The following is a 25123-nucleotide window of genomic DNA, read 5'->3' as shown; positions in this document are numbered from 1 at the left end:
GTTATCAAGATGCAAATTTGTGGAAAAGGGCATAAAAGCATTGTGAAGTAGAAATGTGGAAGTTCATCTTCTATGGAGCCCTTTGTTTAGATGTGAATGAAACGCAGGAGGACATTGTTTTGCAGATGCTGTAAGAAAAGATGTTTGTAAAATACTCACACTGGCTGAATATTTTCTCCATTTTTATATCAATAGAGGTTATTTGAATATCATGGCAGACTAGTTGTTTTTTCTTTTTTTACATCAGTACCAGACACTCAGGAAAACAGTTCCATAAATCTAGTAGTGGATGGCTACTGAGAACAGTGCCATTTCTGGAAGTTAATATCTAACTTCTTTCCGATATTAAGAGCTAGTTTGTCTTGCAGCAGCAATATTCATTCTAAAAGGAGGTCAGATTTTTAACTTTATGAAATGTAATGCTGTGTTTTCAATATAAGCTCATAATGCTTTAAAAATCATGTTATGTTCTTTGTCTTAATGATGCTTGATACCACTGCACTGCACAGTTCAAACATATTCAATATAAAAAGAGTATTTTGTTTTGCCAGATGTAAATAAACTGCTTTTTCAGTATTATTGAATTGTTGCTGTGTAGTCTGCTTCTCAGAGATGCTTTGTTCTGAATTAGATTAATGTATAAAAGTAAGGTTATTGGCAAGTTCTTCAGCTGGACACAGCTTTTTATAAGTAACCCTGGAGCAGTGTTTTCTTCTGCTGCTTTAACTAAAATATCAGCCTGCAGTAATCACTAAAGAGAAGTTTATTTGCCCTTGTCAGTATACCAAGATAGTTGTTTTCCCCATGTAATGTAGTTCCTATTCTCAATTAAGAATAAAAAAATCTTCAGTTATATTTGTAACATTTCTTAAATCTTTCTGGCAGCCTGCGTTGTACTCTAGTGTAGCAAGCTTATCTTAAATTTAAAAAATGAGGAAAAGCTTTAGGTATTTCAACTGCTATTCAAACAGTTTGTTTTTTGTCATAGCTTAGCACAATTAAATATGACTGCAGGGTGCATCTCTGATAAACAAAAAGCCACTAGGCTTTACCTGCTTTATTAGGCAGCCATACCTGGAACATTGAAACAGAAATCAATTTTTAGGTTCTTGTTATAATATCTGTTAAAAATGTGGAGCTTTACATGTCGTATATGTTCCTTTTTCTTCATTTATGTTTGCTTGCCTGAAATTGTGCTAGATGTCACTCTGTAAACAGAAGCTTCTTAGTTCACTGTTTCACTTTTATAAGAATCAAATTGCTTTTTACCACAGTAGAGCAACTCTGTTGAGATGATTATAAAATTCACAGAACAATCCTGACACATGAAGCACTGGAATACTATCTCCTTGTTACTGAAGTGAACTTTCAAACAATATTAGTGAAGCAATAAATATGCTAAACCACAAATTAGAGGGGGTGCATAAAAAGAGAGAAGGTCACTGATGAGCAGGATTTTAATCATAAGCTCACTTTCCAACCTTATAAACAATGATTCTTATCTAGAAGTTGCACATCTTAAGCATCTACATTAATTTTACTTTTAAAACTTTTCTGTGTTAACAGTCTATGTAAGAACTTGATACGTTTCTGCGTAGTTGCTGCAAACTGAATCTACCTGTTCAGTTAGTGAATTTAACTGGAAAGACCTTATTCTTTTACTATATATAAATGAATTTTCAAGCAGACACATCAATCTTTTGAATAGAAAACTGTCTAATACAACTGAAATTATAAAAGGCCCCAGTGTATCTCAACAGAAGAAATTCTAGAAATCTATTGGCAATAAATTAGATGTCATGAAAAGTTCTAAATATAATTTCCATGTGCTTTGTTTTATGAAATTGTAATCATAATTGTAATAAAAATAGCCTATTGTTAAAAGTGGTGCTGGTTTATAAACAAAATACATAGTACACGCACACATGCTACTTCCTAGGGAGCCAAGATGTGAATTATCATGCTGTCTTTCTGTCCACCAGTGTTGTCACCCTCAAACTTCAAGAGTTTATACATTTCTAAATTTCCACTGAAGGAAAAGCAGGCAAAATTTGGCAGCAGCCCTCTGGCTGCATCATATGGTAGCTCACCAGACAGCATGCCCATGGTGTTCGTTGGCCTACTTTTTGGTATTTGGGAGTGTCGTAAAAGATGTGGAGAACTACTGAGGTTATTACATGGGTGTAGGTGACACAGGACATGCGTTCGGATTTCTTTAGGGTCGCTGTTCTCAGAAAGACTGACCTGGTAATAGAGGTTGTCTGTCTTGCATCAAACTCTGTCGTACCTGTTCTATGTTTTTAAAAGTGCTTTAAAAATTTTTAATGATAGTGTGTGTTTAACCTATTTTTATTCCCATTCTTAGCTGCATGTTGATGTCTCATTTTGAAGAGCCCAAAGTTACAGAAGATGAGGAACCTCCCACAGAACAAGACAAAAGGAAGAAAATGGTAATTTTTAGATCCGTTGTTCAGTTTTAGAAATGATTATGTAATTCACTTTTGTCAGCCTGAATTCTTTGCCTTTGGATTTGGTTCATCTGTTATTCTTGGAAAATTCACCTCTTGAATTAAAAAAAAGCTCTGATGAGAAACTTCACAGCCACAATTATGCTTCTGCATTCCTTTTGAGTCTTGGAAAATGCTGCCAAAAGAAACATTTATTCACCCAATTTGAATGCTTTAATACTAAAGATACCATAATAAGGGTTTATTTTGAAAAATTTAGGGACATAAACTTGCTGAAATGTCATGACAGGCCAAGTTTTCAGATCTCCTATTTCTTTCGAAAACAATGTTTTATTATATTGTATTATGTGTCTTACTGAAACATCTATTGATTTATGTGTTTACATAAAACATTTTTCTAATATAAAGAACTCTTAATAAGGAGCATTGATTTAGATTGACATGTCTGGATTAGGAACCCTGCATTTTAGCCRTTTTTGCCTTACCTAAATGTGAATGTTTCATCATTTAACCATTTTTGTAAGTGTTAAGGGAAACTGGTTCCTCACATTTTGATAACTTGCATAGAAAACTGCAGTGTACAAACACTGTGGTATAAAATTGAGTCTGATATGTTTGTCATTGGATAATGGCAAAAAGTGGAATTGCGTGATTCAGTAGATGCATGTAGTCCCCTCATACACATTTGCTTTAATTGACCAACCTGTATCCAAAGGAAGACTTGTGGACCCTTCTTTAATAGTTCTTTTTATTTCTTGTAGGAGGGGAGGAGAGCTTGAATGATTTTTAGTTGTTTGTTTCATCTCTTATTTTTTAAGCTTTTGGGTGCTTTTCATTTGTTTTTAGGCTTTTTTAATATTAATTAATAGTTCTTTTTTAAAAAAGTTAGACACTTGCATATACTGCTGCTATTGGTGATGCCTTAAGAGAAATTCCTAGTGTCTTGAAACTTATGATTTAAAAAAATATATATATATGTTGTTTTCTGTGATCCTTAAAAACACATTAAACAGCTTTAAATTACTTTTAAATTAAATTGCTTTTAAAAGAATGATTACAAGCATCTGTATGTAGACCCTGTTGTGTTTGGTTGAATTTTCTTCCAGCCTGTGGGCTTAAATGAAATTTGCAACATTTCTTACAGAATTATAATATTCATTCTCTTAGTGGCTTTGGATAATCTCTTGAGAATCAAGGCACTCTTTTTACAACCAGTATCATTCTTCCCTCTTAAATGGTCCAGTGCACCAGTATAATGTTGATAAACACAGTCATAATAAAGGAGCTGTTTGGGGATCACATGTAATACTGAGTTATTGTCCATATTGTTTTTGCTTGTGTGTAAGAGTAATGGCTGTGCTTTGGCGATGATGGGCCAGAACCATTGAGGGCATGACTAGGCAGGTTTTAATTTGCATGGAGAATATATTTGCCCTTGAGCCATATCTCCTGCTTCCCTTTTTTCTTTAAGGAATTGCTTGTGATTTCTTCACCTGCTGTTCTTGAACATCTTCTCAACCTTTGTCTCCTTAGAAGGTTGACATAGAATAAATTGTCATATATGAACACTGAAGCTTCATTTCCGTTTCTTATTTCTCTCATATTGTAGACAGACCTATTTCCATTGTTACTGTGTTTTCTAGTTTTCCTAAGCACATGAAAATCCTTTGTTTTTCTCACTTCAAGCCTGTTTTGTAAGAATGTCTGTCTTAATTTCACTCTTCTTATTCCCATACTTAGCAGATTGTTCCTGATGTATTTCAGACCTGAACCTTCTATACTATGGTCCCTATGTCTTTCATGTCACTTTTTCAGCTAACTGAAGTATTCACCATATTCTTATTCCTTTGTATGACATTTCTCACAGCTGTTAAAGCAAACAAACTCTAGTTGATATGAATGTCTGCTATAAATTAGTTCTGAACCAGCTGAAATTGCTTGGTATAAAATTTGTTCTGCATGTTGCAGAAATTGAGACAGCTGTTTAATTCTGAATGCTACTGATCATTCTGATGGTAGTAGCAGAACTGTCAAATAATAGCTAGGGCTGTTAATCATGCCCTACAAGCACAACTAGTATATGATTTTTAAAAAATGGATTAAAAACAAAAAAGCCCCTGGGACCATCCCACCCTCCTGTGCTAGAAGTTTCTTCCTCTCTGTGAGAGTATCAGCATTCAAATGGTTCATTTGATATTTAGAACAACTGTAGTAGCAGGTATGTCTGGTGAATGGGGATGGGAACAGATATTTGTGATGAGGAGAGGTACAGGAACCACCTAAAAGGAATCTGCAATTGATTTAAGAAAAATTCTATTCCCCTGCCCTGCTTTATTCCTGCGAGAGGTGTCTACCCTCTTAGATATTCTAGATGCTGAATCAGTTTGTATGGTAGGGCTCAGAGTTTAAACTGTGTAAAACAATAATGAAAAGTTAAATGGGATTATCTTTTTGAACATAATAATGCATTACAACTTTAAAGGCCACTAATGTGAGGAAAAAGTACAAACTGGCATGGTCCATGCTAAGTATCATTTCCTGATGTTTGCACAGGATCTAAATATTTTTATGTTATTCCTTTATCCTGTCACTGCTACGTCTCTTCATTATTATTMACAGCTTATGATTACTAAAAACAATAATAGCTAGAACAGTGTTTTATAAGTTTATGAAAATTTAGTGTAGTTTAACCAGTTTATGATAATTTAGTGTTATATTTCTAGGGACTGTTATTTCATTTTCCTTGGAAATTTATTTAGAAAATGTGAATAGATGGGAGAGAATGATTCACGACCTTGCACTGCGTATAGTATATAGATCTTCTTTTACGTGCCCTTAACGTATATGTTTTTAGTAACTCCAGTATCATTTTTGAAAAGGGAGTTAAGCTTTTTCAGCTATATATTTGAAACTAGGGAAGGGAAGAATGAAGTACGGTATTTTCCTTAGATAAAAATCTATCATTTAAACTTGTAATCGTCCATGTGGGCACATGTTTTAGATAAAGCTGTATGTAAATTATAAGCTTTGTGATTTTTCTTTTTTGCTTTTTCACCTAGTATGGAAAGTATGAGTCCTTACTTTATAGATTCTGAAGAAAATAAATTGATGAGTTATAAGCCAAATGACTAAATTTTATGTGAAATTGCAATTTATTAAAAGCAATACTTTTACAGCATAAGTAGTATTTTGCTATGTATTTTGTTTTAGGTATAATTTCTATCTGTGCAGCTAGTCTAAAAATGAGCCACTGATCTAACCCAAGGCCCGCTGATATCTATGAAAAAACTTCAATRTTAGTAGACTTGTATCATCTGGTTTCATTGTGTAATCTTATATCCTTTGTTAAAAATAAAGGATATGTTCCTTTCTTAAATGATTTTTCCAGCTTTTCCCAAAGCATCACAATCACAAGATACTTGTCATCACAGTAAATATAATTTTGTGCCCATCATTCTTGCTCCCTCTTTAGTATCAAAATATCCATGTTTAAATTGAGGAGAATCCCTTAAGGTCTGGAAATCTTTCCAGCACAGAATTAACTCAGGACATCCCCAAAACACTTTTTTTTTTTTTTAATGTTTAGGAGATATTTATTATTTGTTTTTGCATTCTACATACCATTGCGTTATTGCTTGTAGTGATTAGGTCACCATTTTAGTGCTGAATAATACATGATTTTGTATTGGAAATTGTGTGATTTTGACATTAGTGTTGTCTGAAGATGTTGAGGATAGAGACCCACCTAATAAAAATTGGTTTAAAACAACTGATAATTCCACAGAATTCTGTTGGTTCTGGTAAGTGCAGTTGTGGGGGGGGCGGGGAGAACGGACAACTGTTCTCCAAAACTGATATGCTGCTCTTCAATCAAACCACTGTTTAAAACCAATGATGTGGCAGAAGTGTGCTATCAGTCCAGCGCTGGTATAGGCACTTGTGCCAAAGTTCAAGATCAATTTGTAAAGTAGCTAAATTTTTGTTGCTGTTATTAGAAAACTGTTCCAGAACGTCATGATTCTAGGGATTTTACTGAGAAGTATTGGCTTTAATACCAGCTATGTCCTGCTGACATACATTGTGCAGGGTAAGCTGGAGACATTTAGTCATTTGGGTCTGATTTTCCTGTGAACAGAGGTGCAAAAATGAAACAATCATTTTGAAATCTTTCAGTAACTTTGACTTCAACTGCTTTTCCATAGTTTTAAAAAAGAGGTTTAGACATGTAGGGAATTCAGTGCTAAATTTTACATTTCTCAGGTAATATGCTGGTAATTGAAAGTAAGTTGTGACATGAGGTCACAAACCTGCATCAAGTATTATGCAGGTCATTGTCCTGCATATAGCTTTGGAGCTTCTGTGGCACGTGAGGATAGAAATAGGGTGATTCATTCCACAGAGCTGGCCACTTAGTAGGAGATTTGAAGATGTCTCTACTCATAAGTGAAAACTGCTTAGAAAGGCAGAATGCATAACAGATACTTGTGCTGTTATGTATTTACTTGAAAGAAAATCTTCTGACAGTATCATGTTCATAGTATAGCCTTAAATATAACTAGTGATCTTTTAAAACAGTTATTTATTGTCATAGCAATAGGAGCTGTACAAACATAGAAGGACATGCAGTCTTTGAAGACCTTACGCTCCAGGGGTTAACACAGCAGACTATTAGTGAGGAGTAAGAGGGAAGAGGTGTTCAACAGGCAATGAAGTGAGCCAGTGTAAGTGCGGGTTCCTGTAAGTACTTGTGTATAGAGCTATTTATGTTGTATACAAATTACAACAGAAGTATAATGATTTCTCTAAACTACATTCAATAGTCTATTTTTCAAAAGTTATTTTTCAGACTGGAATTATCCAGAACTGAAAAGACTCTGCAGGCCTTATGTTAGATATAAGCGCTTGAACATGTAAAAGGGACTCCAGTCTCATTCAATAACACTGTTTTTAAATACCTTTTAAGTAAACCAACCATTTAAAAATAATTTACATTAATCAAAAGGAAAAACTGCTATTTTGAAGAAAAGATTGTGCCAGAATAAGGGATGCCACGAAGCATTGTAAACTTGATTTTGTGTAAAGATGCTGAAATGCAATAGTAATAAGCATCAGTATAAAATTTGGATTAGTAAATTAGGGCCCTCCAGTGCTGCCACAACAGAAGAGAGCAGCTAACGAAYGCTTCACGTCCTGGCGTGAATTATGTAGAGTGTGAAGAGTCATGCTTGAGAGGTAGGAAAAAGGGAGAAAAGGTGAGTAGRTCTTAACGTACAGCTTGGGAAACTTTCAGTGATCCAGACAGCCCCCATGCCTTAGGCCCTGTCAGCTCTCTAAAACAGCTTTAGTTTCGGAAGATACAAAGATGACTTAGAACAATATTCACATTTTGCCACCTGGGCTGCAAATTGTGTTCTGTTTTCCAAAGAAGCACAATGCAGAATCTCACACTGTCTCTCACTTAATGACAGGGCTTGTATCTAGGCCTGTGTGTGTATGATGCCCAAATCTAGTTATAGTTGGTGCATGCTGCAACAAGATAATGTGACTCAACAGTAATACCTGCAACATAACTATTTAGCTCTAGGATATTCTTTTTTACATTCCAGTGGTACTGCTCATGTAAGTTAAAGAACATTTGTGAGGCACATAGGTGCTAGTAACCATGTAGTATATTAGTATATTGAGTTGGAAAGCAGGATGAATGACAAAGTGACAGAGATTAGAAATGGTACAAAAATTGTTCAGGGTAGTTGAAACTAAACTCAGTTGTGATCTTGCAATATTGAGTGACTTTGTGATACAACAACAGAAGACGGCAAGTGTCAATAAATGCAAAGTAATGCATGTGGTGGGAGGAAAACAACCCTGCTATACATACACGGTAATGGGACCTAAATTAGCTGTTATACTTGAGAAAATTATTTTGGAGTCATTGCAGATTGTTCTCTGAAAATGTTAGCAATTGTCAAAAGGACAAAGATGTTAGGGATTATAAGGAAAAAAATTGAGAGCAAAACAAAAGCGGTATTATGCTGGAAATATCCATAGTGTATACACAGTATTGCAAGCAGTTCTACTCATCATATCAGAAAAGAGATAGAAGAACTGGAAAAGTTAGAGGTATGCTAAGAAGTATGGAATGATTTCCATATGAGGAGAGACTAGACCATTCTCCCATATTTCTTCAAGGTTTTCTGAGACGAAAGTATGTATAGTAAACTTGATGCATCCTTCTCGTATCATATTTATTGTATGTGCAGAGATCAAGTGGACTTTATCTGTGCTTGTTGACATATCTAGGAATTTGGATGTGCTGAAGTTTGGCGCTCATGTTTGGACTGAGCTATCTAAAATGGAAATCCCAGAGACTGGAGTTTGGGTGGTTTGTTTCTAATGCACTCACAAATATACACAATCTACAGGAGATATCTCTAAGGAAAAAGAGAGGGGGAGAGAGAGAAAACACAGGGAGAACATAGCTATATGTCTATACAGGTATAAGGTAATATGCCTTACCTGAACAGGCTAAAATTCTTTAGCATGGAAAGTAAAAGACTGATACTGTAGAATCATGAACTGAATGGCAATGACAAATGAACATCCTATAACAAATTTCTGTCCCTTTTTACTAGGCAACAGGTTTAAAGCAAACAAAAGGAATTACTTTTTTAATGCAGCATGTAATTAAATTGTTGAATTTATGACTGCAGGCTGTTTTGAAGCCCATAAATCTAGTTCTTTTTTCAATCAATTTAGACAATTCAAGGAGGATGAATATATTGTTGGTTCTAAAGTTCAGTGATCCAGCTGCACCTTCTGGCTCGTGAGGATTTTAGTGTTGACTGTGGAAAGTTTGAAAGGGAAGAATGACTCTGTATTTGTGCAGCTTCCCAACTGCCCAAGGTTGGAAACAGAATAACGGATATAGTAGGCTCCTGGTCTCACCTTAACAGCAGTTCTTACATGGTGCTGCAAGAAGAAAAATCAGATAAATGATTGGCTGAAGGTAATCTTTTCAGAAGTGAAGAAATGAAAATTACTGCTTAGCAGGAAAATTGATAATCTTATTTCATGTATCGGCTACAGCAGTATCCCCTTGCTTTTTGAATCCATGTTATTCCTGATGAAACAGATGTTCTAAGTCATTATTTTAGTTCATAAACATTCTAAAAAAAATTCATTGTAAAGATTATGCTGTTTGCCTTTCCTAGTCCATCATTTTTTTTTATTTGAAGTGAAGAATTTTGAAAGCAGTCAGCAACTTCTAACCCAGCAATACAGACAGGAATTCCTGCAAATAATAGCAGAACTTTGCTATTATCTCAGTTAAGCACCTGTTATTGCTGCACATCACAACTGAATTAGTTCTGCTTTCAAGAAATCAGACTAAATGTGCTTCTCTTTGTAAGCCTATCCTAATGTATTATGTTGTAATTAATTAGGACATTAATCATTCACAGGCCCCATCATCTCCAGATCTCGAAAGACAAAAACCTCCTGAGACAGCATTTAATAGTAATATTTAATCAAGATTTATAGTTTCTGAGATTTTTGTTGAGATTCCTAATGATCAGTCTGCTTATCTGCAGTAGATGAAATACCCGTGAAATACCCATGAAAAGTAGAACCTTAAAATTAAGGTTCACTAGAACTTCAGAACTGCAGGGTTTAGTTGGGCAACCAGTTTGCATGAAATTGGCATGGAAAACAGTAAACCTAACATCAGGACTACGTATTTTAATAACCCTGAAAACTGAGGCTTATTTTGCAACTATGTGGTAGGGTCACATAAGTCATATGTTGGTAACTGAAAATGTAAATTAGTTGGTTTGGGGAGAAAAAGGTTGTTAAAGAATGGCTTTTTGGAGATGTGTGCCGAGGTGACAGTGATGCATGCCATTTATCTAGTTTCTTCTGTATCTGGGTCGCAAGTATGAGAACACTTGTCTGTGCAATTTTAATGCTGGGCTTTCTGCACAGGATTCCCTGCAGTAATTTTGTGTGTGACTGTTTACAGGTATGAATTTACTGAAACTAACAAATAAATTAGAAATGTGGTATGTTTCCCAGATTATAATTCTTTTTTAACAAATGCAAACTGTTCTGAGATTGGTTCTTTGTCTGCTTGGCAAAATAGTCTTTTTTACCCTGTAGATCTGCCAAAGCAATATTGCAAGAGGATAAAAGTAACCTTGGCAAATCTTGATTACAGTAGCTGTAGCTTAGATTTTTGTTAGTATCTTTCAATGTGAAAAGCCTGTTTAAAATTTAGAGACAAGATTATATTTACTGAGGAAAAATTACTATACAAAGAATGCTAAACTATTATCACAATTAGATCCCTTTGCAAAAGACTGCAGTGTTAGAAATAAGTAATAAAAAGATGATATTTTACCTTTGAAATGTAAAATAGCTGGGAGTAGAAAATGGTGAAGGATCAAAGGCTAAGATGATGATATTAGGAATACCAAGAGGATGATTAAGAGACTCATAACATGAAAGGTGACCATAATAGAAAGAAGAAAGAACTTGCAGGCACTGATAGATGATGCTAAAAAGTAGTCTGCTTATTCACTCCACTTGTTCATAAGAAATACACCTTCAATTTCGCTTTTGTGACAATTATAATGGTTTTTGTTTCTTTTATTTTTGCTCTAGCTTTCTTTGCTTTTAAATGTATCTTAAAGCACTAATAGGTATAATGTCTTCCACTCCATATTAAACCATATATCTAAATAATTCTTTTTTGTGTTATACCAGAATAGAAAGGAATGGAAAGGTGTCATGAATGTGCAATGTGATTTTTCTTGGAAGAATTTTTTTTATTATTATTATTTTACAAATTCATCCATGAATATTTGAAAAATCACATAGCTCATCTGGTGAGAGTGACCTAAGCTTACTACTGCTAAAGAAAAATCGAAACTTCGGCTTAGGCACTGGACAGCTTATGTTTTTATTGATGATGTCTCTATATTCAAACCCATTTGTCAGTCCAGGTAATTTATTAAATAAGGCATACTTCGTGTGTTGCATTCCTGTTTAATATAAACTCTATGTGATGCTACTTGTTTCCCATGACTTCTAGTCAGAGAAGAATTYAATGCCTTATTTCTTAACTCTGATTCAACCCAACAAGGGAATTTATGATCTAAAAAATGTCGGAGTTACAGTTGATCACATTAAATTTCAGTATCCTTCATCTACAGCAATAATCCTCTTTATTGTTTACATAGTGGCTGATAAAATATTGCTAATAATGCGGTAAACTTATGCCATAGATGATATGTGAAATAAGAATGAAGAAATCCTGAAGGAGCAGTTGTGCAAGTTTAATATGCCTCAGTTCTTTTGGGGATAGCAGTATAGCAGGGTATTACAAGMTCAGAAAAGTCTCCTGTTGCAGTGGCCTTTGACATCTAGCATCATATGGTTTTCTGACCTTCCAGTATAAGTAGTAGTGTTGTGGGGTTTTGATACTAAGATAAGCAGAAGTTCTCAGGTCTGCAGTAATTTCCTGTTTATTCAACATCCTCCTTTATGATACTTCAAGCTCCAGGTGCAGCCACCCTCCCACCAACCCATAAGCATACGCACTTGCCCCCTTCATCCAGCCTGGTGGATTGAGAGACAAATGCTGTGACAGATGCCTCTGGCCTGCGCACACCTCTCATTATCAAGACAGATATTCCCCCTCCCTTCCTCAGAAAATAGTGTAATTTTTCCAGACTTGGTCACATCTTTATACGTTAGGAAAAATTATTTTAGCTATTGTTGTTTAATGGTTAGAGAACAGGCCTGAAATTCTAAGTAAAATGGATTTTTATTTCTAGCTATTTCTGTTGTTTGTCATATGGATTTAAATCAGTTCAGCTTTTTTCAGTGTTTTGTTTCCTTATTAGTAAAATCAAATTGATTATACTTTATGAAAACTTTTAAAGTACTTATCATGGTAACATTTGATGGGTTTCATAATACTGATGGAAAATCAACAAAGCAGCTTTGAAATCTCTGTCTTATAGAAGGGCAAAATCTTATAGCAGATTGGGTCTGTGATTTGAGAACTGTTGTTTCAAATAGTTTGAAACTGCCGTCTGTTTTTCATCTTGGGGGTAAATTTGATCTTTGCCTTCTGAGAATTTCTCTTGTTTCTCAGCTATGTACAAAGAAAAGCAGGAGATCTTTGTTTCCCTGGCTCAGGTTATAAAAGAGATGAGTAAGTTCCAGACTATTTTTTACTGTGATGTTATATATTGTTTTCTTCTTATCTGTTTCCACAGCTTGCACTAAAGGACCCTGTACACACTGTGTCATTGCAGCAGTTCGTCTATGAGAAGCTAAAGGCACAGCAGGAATTACTGGGAGAACAAAGTTTTCATGCGCTTATGGAAACTGTGGATACAGAAATAGTTGCACAGCTACAAGAATTTTTACAAGGCTTCTAAATAAGCAGAAACAAGTTTTTTTTTATGTCCAACTTCCCTTCCAAATAATACAAAAAAGCCAAAACTATAGCCTTCCTTCTTGTATGGAAGAGCCTACTGAAAGCTAAAAATAACTTGTTTAAAAAAAAAATTTTTTTCCTTGAAAATGTTTTTTCCTCACTGTAAGGTTGACAGAATAAATGTAAATTGGCTCCTGACTAGAGTTTACAAACTCATTTCATGAGTGTGTGATTTTCTGTGTATGAAGAATGGTGGATTTGCATAAGGAAATATGTTTAATAATTTCTTTTGCTTCCTTTGCTGTTAATAGAAAAAACAAGGTTTTTGACTTCATCGTTACTCCTAACACTGAGAATGGGAAGCTGATTTTGGAGTTCTTTTTGTGCAATGGTAACATCTTGATTTCCCTGCCTTACACTTCTTAATTGCTACTGATGATTTTTTTTTTCTGCAGCTGTTTAAGTAGGGGAACTGTTACAGCAGGAAACACTAAGTTTTTAATTAAATTTAATGTTAAATGTTATATGCACACATAAATCTGTGTATGCTTAAGATTCCCAGGCTTAAGGAGTTGAACAACATTTTTTCCTTTCAAAAGAATAAATTACCAAATGTGAATTTTCCCTGAAGCTGACAGGGTTTTAGTGTACTGTAGGTATTTAAGCTATCAGCCTTGGTAGAAGTGGGATTTAGGGTGTATTTAGCATTGCTGAGTAATTGTCCTTTTCATAAGATGAAGAACACCATCCTAAATCTATTGAATATGTTTGATTTTAGAGCAGACCCTGTAGGATGTAATGAGGATAGCTGACTTAGGAAGAATGATGGAGAAATCTTGAGGATAGTTGGTGATTCAAAGGAAGTATTTTTCACATCCCTAATTACTATCTTTATTCCTCAACAGAAGAAAAATTGTTGAAGGGAAGGTGAACAAGGGAGAAGTTATTCTTATCCAATTCTTCTATGCTGACAGACCTAGTTTTATTTTCTGAAAACTCTGGGATATCAAAATGCACAGTACAATCTTATTATAGATGGCTGTGAACAGCATGTAACTGCAGAGTCCTTTGTTCCTCTGAGTTACAGAACTGTACTACAAATTCTGATGCTTCCAAAAAGACAAACAGTAAAGTGTCAATTAGACTTTCCAAAGATGCCTCACTCCTGACTTACTTAATTTGCATTCTGTTACTACAGTACGTAAAACTACCTGTAATTTAGAGAACCATGCCCTCCTCCACTAACCTTATTGGACCTATAAGGAATGATTGTGCTGTCGCATGGAATAAGTCATTATAACTCTTCGTGGCCTTGATTTTTTTTTTTTCCTCTGCGCTTTAAGATTAACTAAAAGCTTCTTTGCATGAATCAATCCTCACACTGTTAATATTTCCATTAGTCATTCTAAAATACATTTAAATAGGATATATTAAATAGGCTTTCCTGGATTACTTTCTGTAGAGTAACTATTGCCTTTAATTTGATACCAAAGCACAAATACATGTAAAGATGGACATTCCACAAAATGCCCATCTCTCCTGATGGGCTTTCAGCTTTAATTACTGGAACAGCAGCGTTATTGAAGGTTTGTTTTAACTATAATTTTAGGTAGTGTTACACTTACATGAAAAGAAAGTTTTGTTTTTCCATCCCTCAGTTAATTTGTAGCTTTTAGTGCTGAGTTATACAGAGAACTGCTGGCCACCCTAAACTTCTGTTGTTGCTATTAAACTAACTTTGTTAATGCTTTGTTATGTTTTGTTTTGTTTTTTTTTTGATAATGTACTTAGGGTTTTATTATCAAAGTAACACTTCTGTGATTCCTACCATGGAATATGCTGTCCCAGACAGTGATCTTTGTACCATAGCTGGCTCTCCAAGTGTTTCGCAAAGCTATGCCGTAAGCTGAGCGTTCTGAAGGAACTGGGTACACATGTTAAGAGGAAGGAGTGTCTACTAATCCAGCAATATAGATCAGTATCATAGTTGGTTGCCTTGATATTGTATACCTGTAAATTTCTGTTCTTCCTATTACCCTTTCTTGACTCTACAACATACAAGTAGCAACATTGAGGAAAGCAGTTAAAATTGTTTGTGAGCAGAAATATTTCTTCATGAGAGAAAGATGATTTTATTGATCTCAGAGAAAAAGAAACTTTGACTGTAATGCTTCTTAAACTATATTTGTAGAAGCGTTAGAGAATATCAATGTATGTGTGTATATATGAAGATGAAAGTTTTCATTTTTATCACCAATTTCTTTCTCTATTACAAAAAAAAATCTTACTTTCTTGACTTCCTTCTATCTCATTTTTAGTTGTCATAACACAGAGAAACATACCAGAGGTAAATGAGTCATTAATTCCAATTAATTCTAGGCCGCACCTGGACATAAATTGCTGTTATCCAGTACCTCAATTTTTTGCTTATTCATCAGAGGCCTATCATCAGGATACTTCATAAGTGTTACTGAAAAGTTTTGAGCCCGGACTGTCACAATTCAAATAATTATCTACAAACTTGAGACTCAAAGATAGCTTTGAGTTTTAATTGTTTGTTGCCTGGGCAACCGAAGGAATAACAGGATAAAGCTGCTACTTTCTATGTGCCTTTGACATTCATATCTTGGGGGAGAAAGGCTATTTTGCATTTTGAGAGGATTTTCCTCTTAAGCGCTGATCCTCCACCTTCAAAGCTGAAGTGAACTTTGCTTCACTAAAGGACAATTCAACTCTTAGGACAGTGGGTATTTTTGTGCGTGCCCCCCCCCCCCCCCAGGTGATTGGCTCTTTAAAGATATAGGAACCTACATGCTTTTGACAATCTCACCAGAACCAGAGGTTTTCAGTATTTGAGTTTTTCTCTTTACTGCCCCTTTGGAGGGTAGTTGTTTTTAAAGCATTCCTCTGTTCCCAGAGGATGTGTGGCCACTCTCCTGTGCCTTTTCCTTCACCTTTTGGCTGAGTGGYAGTGGCTGCCAGAGGGATCAGACCTCTGAATGCAAAACCTGCCCTCTTTAACCAGCTGCCAGCATGTCTCTCCAGAAGCTTTTGATATCCCGTTACTTTCTGCTTCTTACCGTGGCCCAGCCAGGTTTGCTAGAAAAATTGGTACAACGTGGATGTTTCCTGCATCTGATTTACTCATTCACCCAGCAAAATCAATATTCACAATTAAGAGTTTTAGCTGGTAATGTTCTGTACTTGCAAGGAAACAGACTTAGTGCACTAATGGTTCTTTTCCAGTCTGAACTACAGGTGGTTACCAGGACCTGGGGGCAGTTTACCRAAATTGCATTTGTTGCATAGTTCATCTGCGGATACTTGCATCTTGGAGAGCTTGGCTCAGTGTGAGACTAGCACCGACCTTGCTAGCATTTGCACTGCAGGACTGGGAAACGATGGTTCAGTCTGAATAAATAAATGGTGCTGTGTATGAGCAGGGTTAGGTGAGCTCCAGCGAGCTTTGTGCTGCGCTTCCAGAGCAGCGTGTCGGGGATGGTGGTGCAGAGGTGTTCCAGCCCCCGTTAACCCACCTGATGGAGTGTTCACTGTAATTTATTTTAGTGCATGATAACTAATGTTGGCACAGGCTGTCAAGAATGATACACATATTTTTGGCTAACAATGGCATTATAACATTGTCATAATATCTCTGAATAAGTATATAAATTCATTTTCATATGCATTATGGAACAAGCCAAATTCTTCATTAATGTTTAACTTATCTTGGAAGATTTTACTCCAAGTTAAGTTTGGACTATAAATGAAAATACCATCACAATAACTGTTTGTATGACAGAACTGCTATCAGTTTAGCCTAATGCAATACAAGTGTCTGTCTGTGTTCAGTAGCAGTCCAATACTGAAAAAGTGGAGAAATTTCAGCTTAGACTAGCAGAAAAATTTTTTCTGAGACAGCGAGGAGAAGCTTGTATACTGCTTGTTCATGCTATGCCAGGTTCAAATCAGGCATTATTATATATAATACCGTGGTGTAAATTCTTCAGCTTCATAAGAAATTAACAAATTCTTTTTATCCAACCTCCTCTCTCCCTCCCCAAATGTCATATTAAATTTTCACTTGAAAGTGCTAAATTAGGGCTACTGCAAGCTTGGAGGATTTTGGATTGTTGCTTTGATCTTGTTCCTGTTTTAGCTTTGTTTTTCGAGGCAAAAAAATAATTTCAATTTTTTTTCCTGCAGCACAGTTAAATTCCTGAGGCTTATGAATCAGTTTACCTTTCAGAAGAAGCCATGATTGTGAAGTTGAATGTAAGCCTTTTCTGCCTCTGATTATTCGAATAAACAGTCTTTGAAATTATGAGCTGAATAAAAAGAGAACTGTTTTTGCTATTTCCATCTTTAAAAAAAATTAACTTTGTAGATCACTGACATGACTATTTTTTTGCCCTTTGGTCTAAATCATGAATTAATAACCCATCTAATCAAACATTACTCAAAATTTTCAGCTTCTACAGATAACTTTTGTCTATGCAAGATTTTATAAATACTTGAAATTAAATCGCGTATTCCAGGTATTCTTATCACAGACAAAATTATCGGAATAATTTTGTTTCCACAAATGTTTTTAGGTTGGATGACGAAGTATGTTAAAACTCTAGCTTTAGTATGCAAAAAATATAGAGAGTTTTATAGATACAGATATGTGTGTACATAAACATATAGTGTGTATGCATATAGTCTTAAATAATATATATAGCTGTTGATAGTTCTTCTATGTAACTATCACATATATATCATATGTATATATTAGCTGAAACAAGCTGGTATCATCGATCATATGTCATATTGCATGTTATATATGCAGTAGTCATACATCATATATAACCACTGTATATATATAATTACTGCATGTATATGCACGTATATGTATAGGCACACACCRTATATATGTATGCGCGTATATATGTGTGTGTGTGTGTACAGCAGCTGTAGCTATTTCACCTGGAAAGGGGTGGGCAGCACCGCGGTGCCGGTGGTAGAGAAGCTGCCCCAGCCCGGCCTGGCCCGGCTGCTCCCGACCTGCTGGCAGGAGGCAGCCAGGGCCATCGGGGCAGGCTGGGGCCTCCCGCGTGGCCAGGCTATGAGTGAAGGGGGAGACGGTTTTGGGCGCCCCTGGCTTGGTGCCCTCCTCTGCCCGCTGCTGCGCAGGGTCCAGGCCGGGGGAGGAGTTGTGGGGCTGCTCGGGAGAGATGTGTCTCATCAGGGGAAGTGCTCCAACAAGCATTTGAGAAACTAATTTCCCTCTCATAGCAGAAATGCAGCATCCCCCTGTGGTTCAGCACTGGGCCCTGTACGTGGTTTCAGTGGCACTAAATTTCTTTCTCAAAGCTGCAGCCACTTGTGAAGTGAAACTAGTAAATAGTAGCTCTGCGTGCAGTTGTCTAACATGATCAGGAACGCTTTGTGAATGCGAAAACTGCAGCTGGAGCTTTGGAGAGGATTTCTGTTTTTTCCTTAAAACCTGCCACAGGAAGGGACTGAGACTGCGGGTGTGTATTTTATCTAAGCCCCGCTGTGGAAGTATTCAGGTCCTCAGTGCCCCCTGAGGGGGGCGGCTGCCAGGCCGGGCCGGGCCGTCCTGCCACTGGGCAGTAACCGAACAGCACGGCCGCCTCTGCGGCCCGGCTGTGTGCAGGGAGCTTTCCCAGCACTGGTTGAACTAGACTCAATATATGATCTGTCGTGGCCATGCCCAGAGACGGCGTGATGAGCACCAGGACACCTGCGTGTCCTTGGATGGCCCCAGTCTCGGCAGCTGGTGGCACCAGCCACGGCCGAGCGTCCGTCGCGCGCAGGCTCTGGGGGCCTCGGGCCTTGCGACAGGGATCTGCTTTGCCGCGGTGAGGTGGGCAACACTCGAACCACACTTGAAACAGCCGTTAAAGGTGGTCTTGGATTCTGACAGCAAACAGCTTTCCCTGCCTGCCAGGGTGTTTCTTTTGAGAAGGGAGTTGGTGGCACCTTTCCTTTCTTGTGATGAAACATGCCGATAAGTGATGGAGGCTTTTTGTGTCTTTTGCAAACAAGTCCAATGGCCAGGTCATTTCCTCACAAAAGCGTCACAAATGAGTAGAGCATGGCATTAAATTTGCCAGTTCTGCAAACAAGTTGCTAGGCCAGGTTTTAATCAATCAGAGAAGTGAGTTGTTTGAGCAAGAGATCCCTGTGCCCACAGTTTGCAGACCTTCGCGTGTGAGCCTTTTGGCTGCTCCCAGTCTCCCAGACATGGATTTATAACCTGGATTTCCGAGCTCTCGAGGAAAGCAAGCACTTGGATTGCCCTGCAGAAAGCACATGGGGAGCGCAAGGCGGATGCGCCGCAAAGCCAACGCGCTGCCGGGAGCCCTTCTGGGCAAGGACATCTCAGAAAACTCCACTTACTGTAAGGTAAGCAAATGCTCACTTTGGTTCTGCTTGATGGGCAGGAAGGATGCCTCCTGCCTGGTGTGCCTCGTTTGAGAAAGGGTTCAGTGATTCCCAAGAAAGCCTTAAGAGAATTTGCAGGAGGAAACCTGGCCCCTGCAGCGGTCTCTGGAGATGGCTAAGGAGGAAGGAAGGGAAGTGTCTCAAAGGGGTTGTTGTTGCAGTTACTTTGTAAGTTTTATTATTTAAGTTAATACTGTCCTGAAGGAAAGGATGCTAGAGTCCTAAGATTTTGGCCAAGGTATCAGTCCCTCCTGTCTTGAAGACTTTTTGTCTGTCTTCCATATGGTTGGACCACAATTTTGATTAGGAAATAGAGCACCTTATAGCGTGTACTCCGTATCAAAGCTGCTCATGAAAGTCCTGTGTGTTTGCTTGTTGGTCACCACTGCTATTCGGATACCTTCTCTCACTGTAGTAGGAATGCTGACTGAAGTCCTAAGCAGAAATACATCTCATAGCTGCAAATCGTAACAAATGGGTTCATTTCTTTGATGGTTCAGCAATGGCAAAATTACTTCTATAGATCATATTACCACAGATATACTGTCAGATTTACAGTCAATATCATTCAGTAATGTTTAATATGCACAATCTTTTCATTTTTGTATAGCTCCAGACTCTTCTGTGAGGCTCATACATTACAGTTCATGGTGTTTTTTGAACTGCTTAACATGCCACATCTTCACTTAGCAAGTGCAGTACCTTTGTAATTAAGGTGCGCATTTTGAAGGCTTTCCAGACTCATTTACTTGTCGTGCTTGAATGCTGTTGCTTCAGAAAATAAATGATTAATTACTAATTTTAAAATGTTCATGACTTCCATCTCACTGCTAGCTATGATTAATAATGATGACTAATCATCAGATAGTCAGATTTGACTGGTTCTGTAGAAACTTTTTATAAGGTACAATAGCTTGTTCATATTGGATTTTGCTGACTCTTGGGGAACATAAAATTAACTGCAGTCAACCCCCTTCAAAACTCATTGGAGAATCTTTTGGAGTGCTTAGAAACCTTACATACTTTGTTGTCCATAGTGGCTGTGCAACATTTTGCTAGGCTAAGCGCAATTACTGCGTACTATCTGCTCAGATAAATAGATCGCCAAGGAATTTCTTTCTAGGCTTGCAAAAAATGGTTGATAACATCAGTTTCCAAAGAGGGGTCTGAGATGATGTGAAAAAGAACAAAAGTGAATTGCTGCAAACAAGCAAATTCCACCAGCAATACACAAATGTAATTAAACTAGATCTCTGAAAAGTGATTAAACAAACTAAAATCATATTCCACATGAGAGTATGTTTAACTTCTGAAATCATAGCAGTGGCTATTGGCAGGTAGCAAAGCATGTCTCCTCAGCTGGAGCTATGCAAGTAATTGACTTCTCTTTCTTTCTGAAGAAGGGGAAAATGGTGGATCAGCAGAAATATTTCAGCTGACCCAAAATTAATGTTGTATTTCTTTAAGATTTCTTAACCTGCTTTTATTAAAATACCAGCCAATATTGAAATAAAGCTATCACTTTTAAACATGTAAAAAAAAAAAAAAACCGAAAAACTTAAAACATTTAAATTCAATTCTTAGAACTATTTACTGAACTTGCAAATAGTTTCTTACCACCTGAAATTGTGGTTTTCAGTTTCTACATTTTATTTGTGTCCAGAAAGTGTACTCAGTTCTATTATGGAATGTAGGACTAATAGCGCCCTTAAAAGAGGTCAGCACACTTTGGTGTTTGAAACAAAGGCAATAAAAGTAGTCATTCTAACTCGGGGGGGGGGGGGTGTCATCGTCACTTCCTGCAGTTATTTTAACTGCTTCCTAGCAAGAAAGACCATAAAAACAGTGTTTTAAAATAGATGGTAAGAAAATGTTTAAATGAAGTGAATGTTTGATTCAAAACTGACCTATGTTTTTTCCAGTATTTGCAGGAGCAAAATCCTCAGAGTTACTAAGAGAAAACAACAGAATGCTCTGTGGCCTGTGTATTGTTCATAATTGTTGTGTTTTATGCTAGGAATGTGTTTCATAACACTTTCTTCAGGAAACCAACTGAATCAATTGTGTATCTTAGACAAATATAGTCAAATAACTTATCAACTTGAGAAAAATTGAAATTGCTGATAAATAAATTCTGAGCAGAGAAAGTTAAATCTATAGAACAACTATTATTTTTCTGAGTGGCAATGCTTCATAACTATATCATGAATAGTTTCTGAAGTTGTTCTAAGTGTTTATTCCAATTGTCATTTGATTTTCTTTCTTTTTGTTTAAACAAAATTGACAAACATCTTCCAGATATTTTTCCCATTCTTTTAAGATACAGAGGAAAACTAGAAACTCATATACTGCCAGAATGTGCTTTTTGGTTTTAGCTACTGGTTCAGTTGCTGCAATGCTCTGCTACCTATTTTCCCACTGCATGTACTATCAGAAATTGCCTTTTGTTTTGCTAAATCTGTAGCAAGTGCCTGGTGGTTCACTAGCACTTGTGTTTTAAACATGTAGATGAAATCTTTGTATGTGGACCAGAGAGCACTCTGGCCAAAAGTAAAACAGGCAAGAGATCAACTAATCCAGTTGCCACAGGGGTAAGAAGAAATGAGTCCTGTGTTCTCATACCTGCTGTCAAGGCTTTTTAATGAATTTTCTTTTTTTTCCCCATGATATTGTAATGCAGAATGTGTCCCCAGATCCCAAGAGTCTCCATCTGGCTTTTTCCTGCTAGCCTTGCTCATTTGTTGAAACATTTTGTTCATATTGTTGCACCTTTGCAATCAGGCCTGGAGCCTTGCAAGCAGACTCGTTCTGCCCTGTGGCAGCTCTTTTTCCTTCTCCCCCTCCCCAAATACCAGTGCATAAATCAGCAAACCCAAAATACCAGTACATAAATCAGCAAGTTTATTTGCCAATTTACTATGACTAAAGAAGTTTGTGCCTCTCTGTTATGGTTCTTTGAGCACATCAACAAGAACATGGGCCGAAAGAAAGGAGCTGGACTTTCAGACCGCAGTGGCACAGTGGCTGGCAAGGAGCCTGGGTGGTTGCACAGCCAGAGGTGAAATTCTAACGTCCTCTAAATAACTGAGAGCTACAAAGCAGAAAGTGAATAAGTAATTTTCAACCTGGCAGAAGGTTGAATGTAGCAAGATGCTACAAGGCTCTGTCTTAGGACTGATTCTTATCAAACTTTATTAATGGTTTGGAAGTATTGATGAACAGTGAGTTGGCAGAAATTGCTAGTGAAATACAAATGCAAGGAACTTAACAGAGCCAGGTGGTTTAGTGACACAAAGACAGATGAAACTTCAGTACTGGGAAAGGCTAATCAGCCTTGTAAAAGATATTCAGAATCACCTCTTGTGTTTTCCACAGGGCTGATGAAATGTAAACCTAGTGAGTTAAGTTACTGAGACAGACAGAGGGGGAGAGAGAGAAAAACAAGGTCACTGAGTTAGGGAGAAAAAGAGAGTCAAGAGTTTCTTGCTATGGAGAGCTTGGAGGGAAGAAGTCCAGACTAATTGAGGGGCTAGAAAAATCTTCCCTCCAAGGAAGGCAATATAGGTGAAACTCAGTGGAGGAAGGTCTTGATCTTAAAAAAACTGGTTTTGGATGGAAAACAAACAGGTTTGTATGTGGCTTAGAACAGAGAACTCTTGAGTTTTAGGGTGCCAGGGCTGGACCCAGTGGCTGGAAGGGTGTTACAGAAATTTGGTAATGAGGAAGTAGAAATGTCTGAACCTTGATTATTTCAGAAACAAAACTAGAAAGATGTAGTAACTTGTTCAGGAAAGGTCAAGTATAATTTTTTTTTTTAACCTTGTAAAGGGAGGATTTCAGATTTGGTGAAAGGTAGGAGGGAATTTGGAGAAGACTTTCTGCCTTGAGGCCAATGGCTGGTAAGTTGTATCGTCATGACAAATTAATTCTGGAAGGAGTGATTTGATCTGATACATTTAAGGCTGAATTTGTTCTCAAAGTCTGCATTGAGGTTGAAGAGAGAAAGATGGGATAATTTTGTTCTGTTTTCATAGGTAAAATTGGACAACTAGAGAAAGATGAACCCTCAATCTGTTGTTCTTCTAGGCTTAAGGCTCACTCCATGGGTTCAAGTATTTATTTAGCTCATTAACTATCTCATATGCACCAAAACACAGGCATGCTTGCATCACAATCAACACAAAACCAGCACTGTTGACTCGGACCATTTTGTAAAACAGTAAGGAAGAAATAATTTGAAATGGGGATATTGACAAGTTCTTCGTGACAGCATGAGCCCCCCCATGGATCTCCCTGTGTCTGGAATACAAGGCCCTTATTTACATACGGATAAAAGCGTGAATTAAATACCAAAAACATACTGAAATGTTTAATGCCTTATTACCCACAAACAATTAAGTAGAATAACCAGATTTAATTTGCACTTTGTGTCAAATCTGTTTGTAAATAGTAAAATAATGACATAAACAGCTTTAGAAAGTTACCAATGTTATTCTTTTCTGTCACTTTCTAGCCATTTCTATGTACCATTAAAATTTTATAGAATGCTTAAACCTAGCAGACCATATCAGAGACTGTTTTATTTTTATCTCTTATTTTGAGCCTCTTTAATCATTTATTGTAAAGGATTCCATGATGCTACTCCTGGTTGAACACTGTGCTAAACTGGCATTTTCCTTTTTACCATATTGAAAAGGGTGAAGAAATGTGTTCATTTCTTTAGAACAGAGCTACCTCCAATGCATATTTATTAGGTCATTATTAATATGCCTCATTACCTTTGCAGATATATAGAATAATCAAATTGGCCGAAAGCAGCAACCAAATAAAAACCAGTGGTATTAGAGAATACTGCTGGCCTCAGATCTTGGGAGAGTTTGGGCTGGTAGTTAGAAATGGAGGAGAAGATTTTCTCAGCCTTTCAGAAATGTTCTGTATTTGCTTGCATTTGCAGTCAAGAATGATAGCAGGTGTGCATTTTGGCTTAGTGTATTTTTAAACTAGTTGTCTTTGGCCTGGAGATGGGGACAGTAGCTGTGAACCTCAGAATGTAACTCCTGCAGATTAATTTTCTCTGAATTGCACGCTATAGCATGTTATAGTCTGACTGCTCAGCAAGGGTTGAACATAACCAGGTTATGTTTTTTGCTGTGTGGTTTCACTGCACAGCTCGGGATAGGCCAATTTCAGCTGCCTGCTTACGGAAAACAGAGGCAGTACAGGCTTCCCTCAGCAGGAGCTCGAATAAAGCACTGTATTTAGGAGGGGAAGAGAACAGACTAAATATTTTCTGGAGGAAAATAGAGTGGGACAGGGAAAGACAGAAGAAACGGAAGGTTAACCTAAGAGCAGAGACAAGAAATGAATGATACTGATATATGAAAAGGATAAATACAAAAGGGTGGAAAGCAGGAAAAGGACAGGCAACAGTGTCACAGCAAGATTGTCCTGTTCAGCTCACATTTATATATGTGTGTGTACAGTGGCCTACATTTCTGTGACTGTTACCAGGAATGGCAGATTTTTTCACAGCTCCCCAGTAAAGTAAAAGCCCTTGAAGTTTCTATCTGAGCACATTCAGAAGTTGGCCAGAACTCCTCCGCTTTTGGAGTAAGAAGCTAGTTGGTGCTTAAAGCTGAATTCGGACAGTAGCAGCAGAAATCATGGCATATCAAGTAACCACTCACTGGCAGAGTTAGTACGCAGGTTTTGTGTATGATTCCAGCCTGTTTTAAATAGAAAGTAAAACATACTTGCT

General features: G+C 37.1%; 1 protein-coding gene across 8 annotated transcripts in view; it reads left to right on the top strand.

The window, feature by feature from the left end:
- IPO11 (importin 11) overlaps window positions 1–13128 on the top strand; it is a 108638-nt gene extending 95510 nt beyond the window's left edge. For all 8 annotated transcript variants that reach the window (XM_026056411.1, XM_026056407.1, XM_026056409.1 and 5 more), the window contains 2 exons: window positions 2366–2450; window positions 12749–13128. In XM_026056411.1, the coding sequence (XP_025912196.1) occupies window positions 2366–2450; window positions 12749–12913 (250 nt within the window). In that variant the 3' untranslated portion in view covers window positions 12914–13128. The remainder of the gene's footprint in view (window positions 1–2365; window positions 2451–12748) is intronic.
- The last annotated feature ends 11995 nt before the right edge of the window (window positions 13129–25123 follow it).

Source organism: Apteryx rowi, unplaced genomic scaffold (genome assembly GCF_003343035.1).
Source record: "Apteryx rowi isolate R43461 unplaced genomic scaffold, aptRow1 scaffold_131, whole genome shotgun sequence".
In the NCBI taxonomy this organism is placed as follows: domain Eukaryota; kingdom Metazoa; phylum Chordata; class Aves; order Apterygiformes; family Apterygidae; genus Apteryx; species Apteryx rowi.
This window is presented reverse-complemented; position numbering and strand designations above follow the sequence as displayed.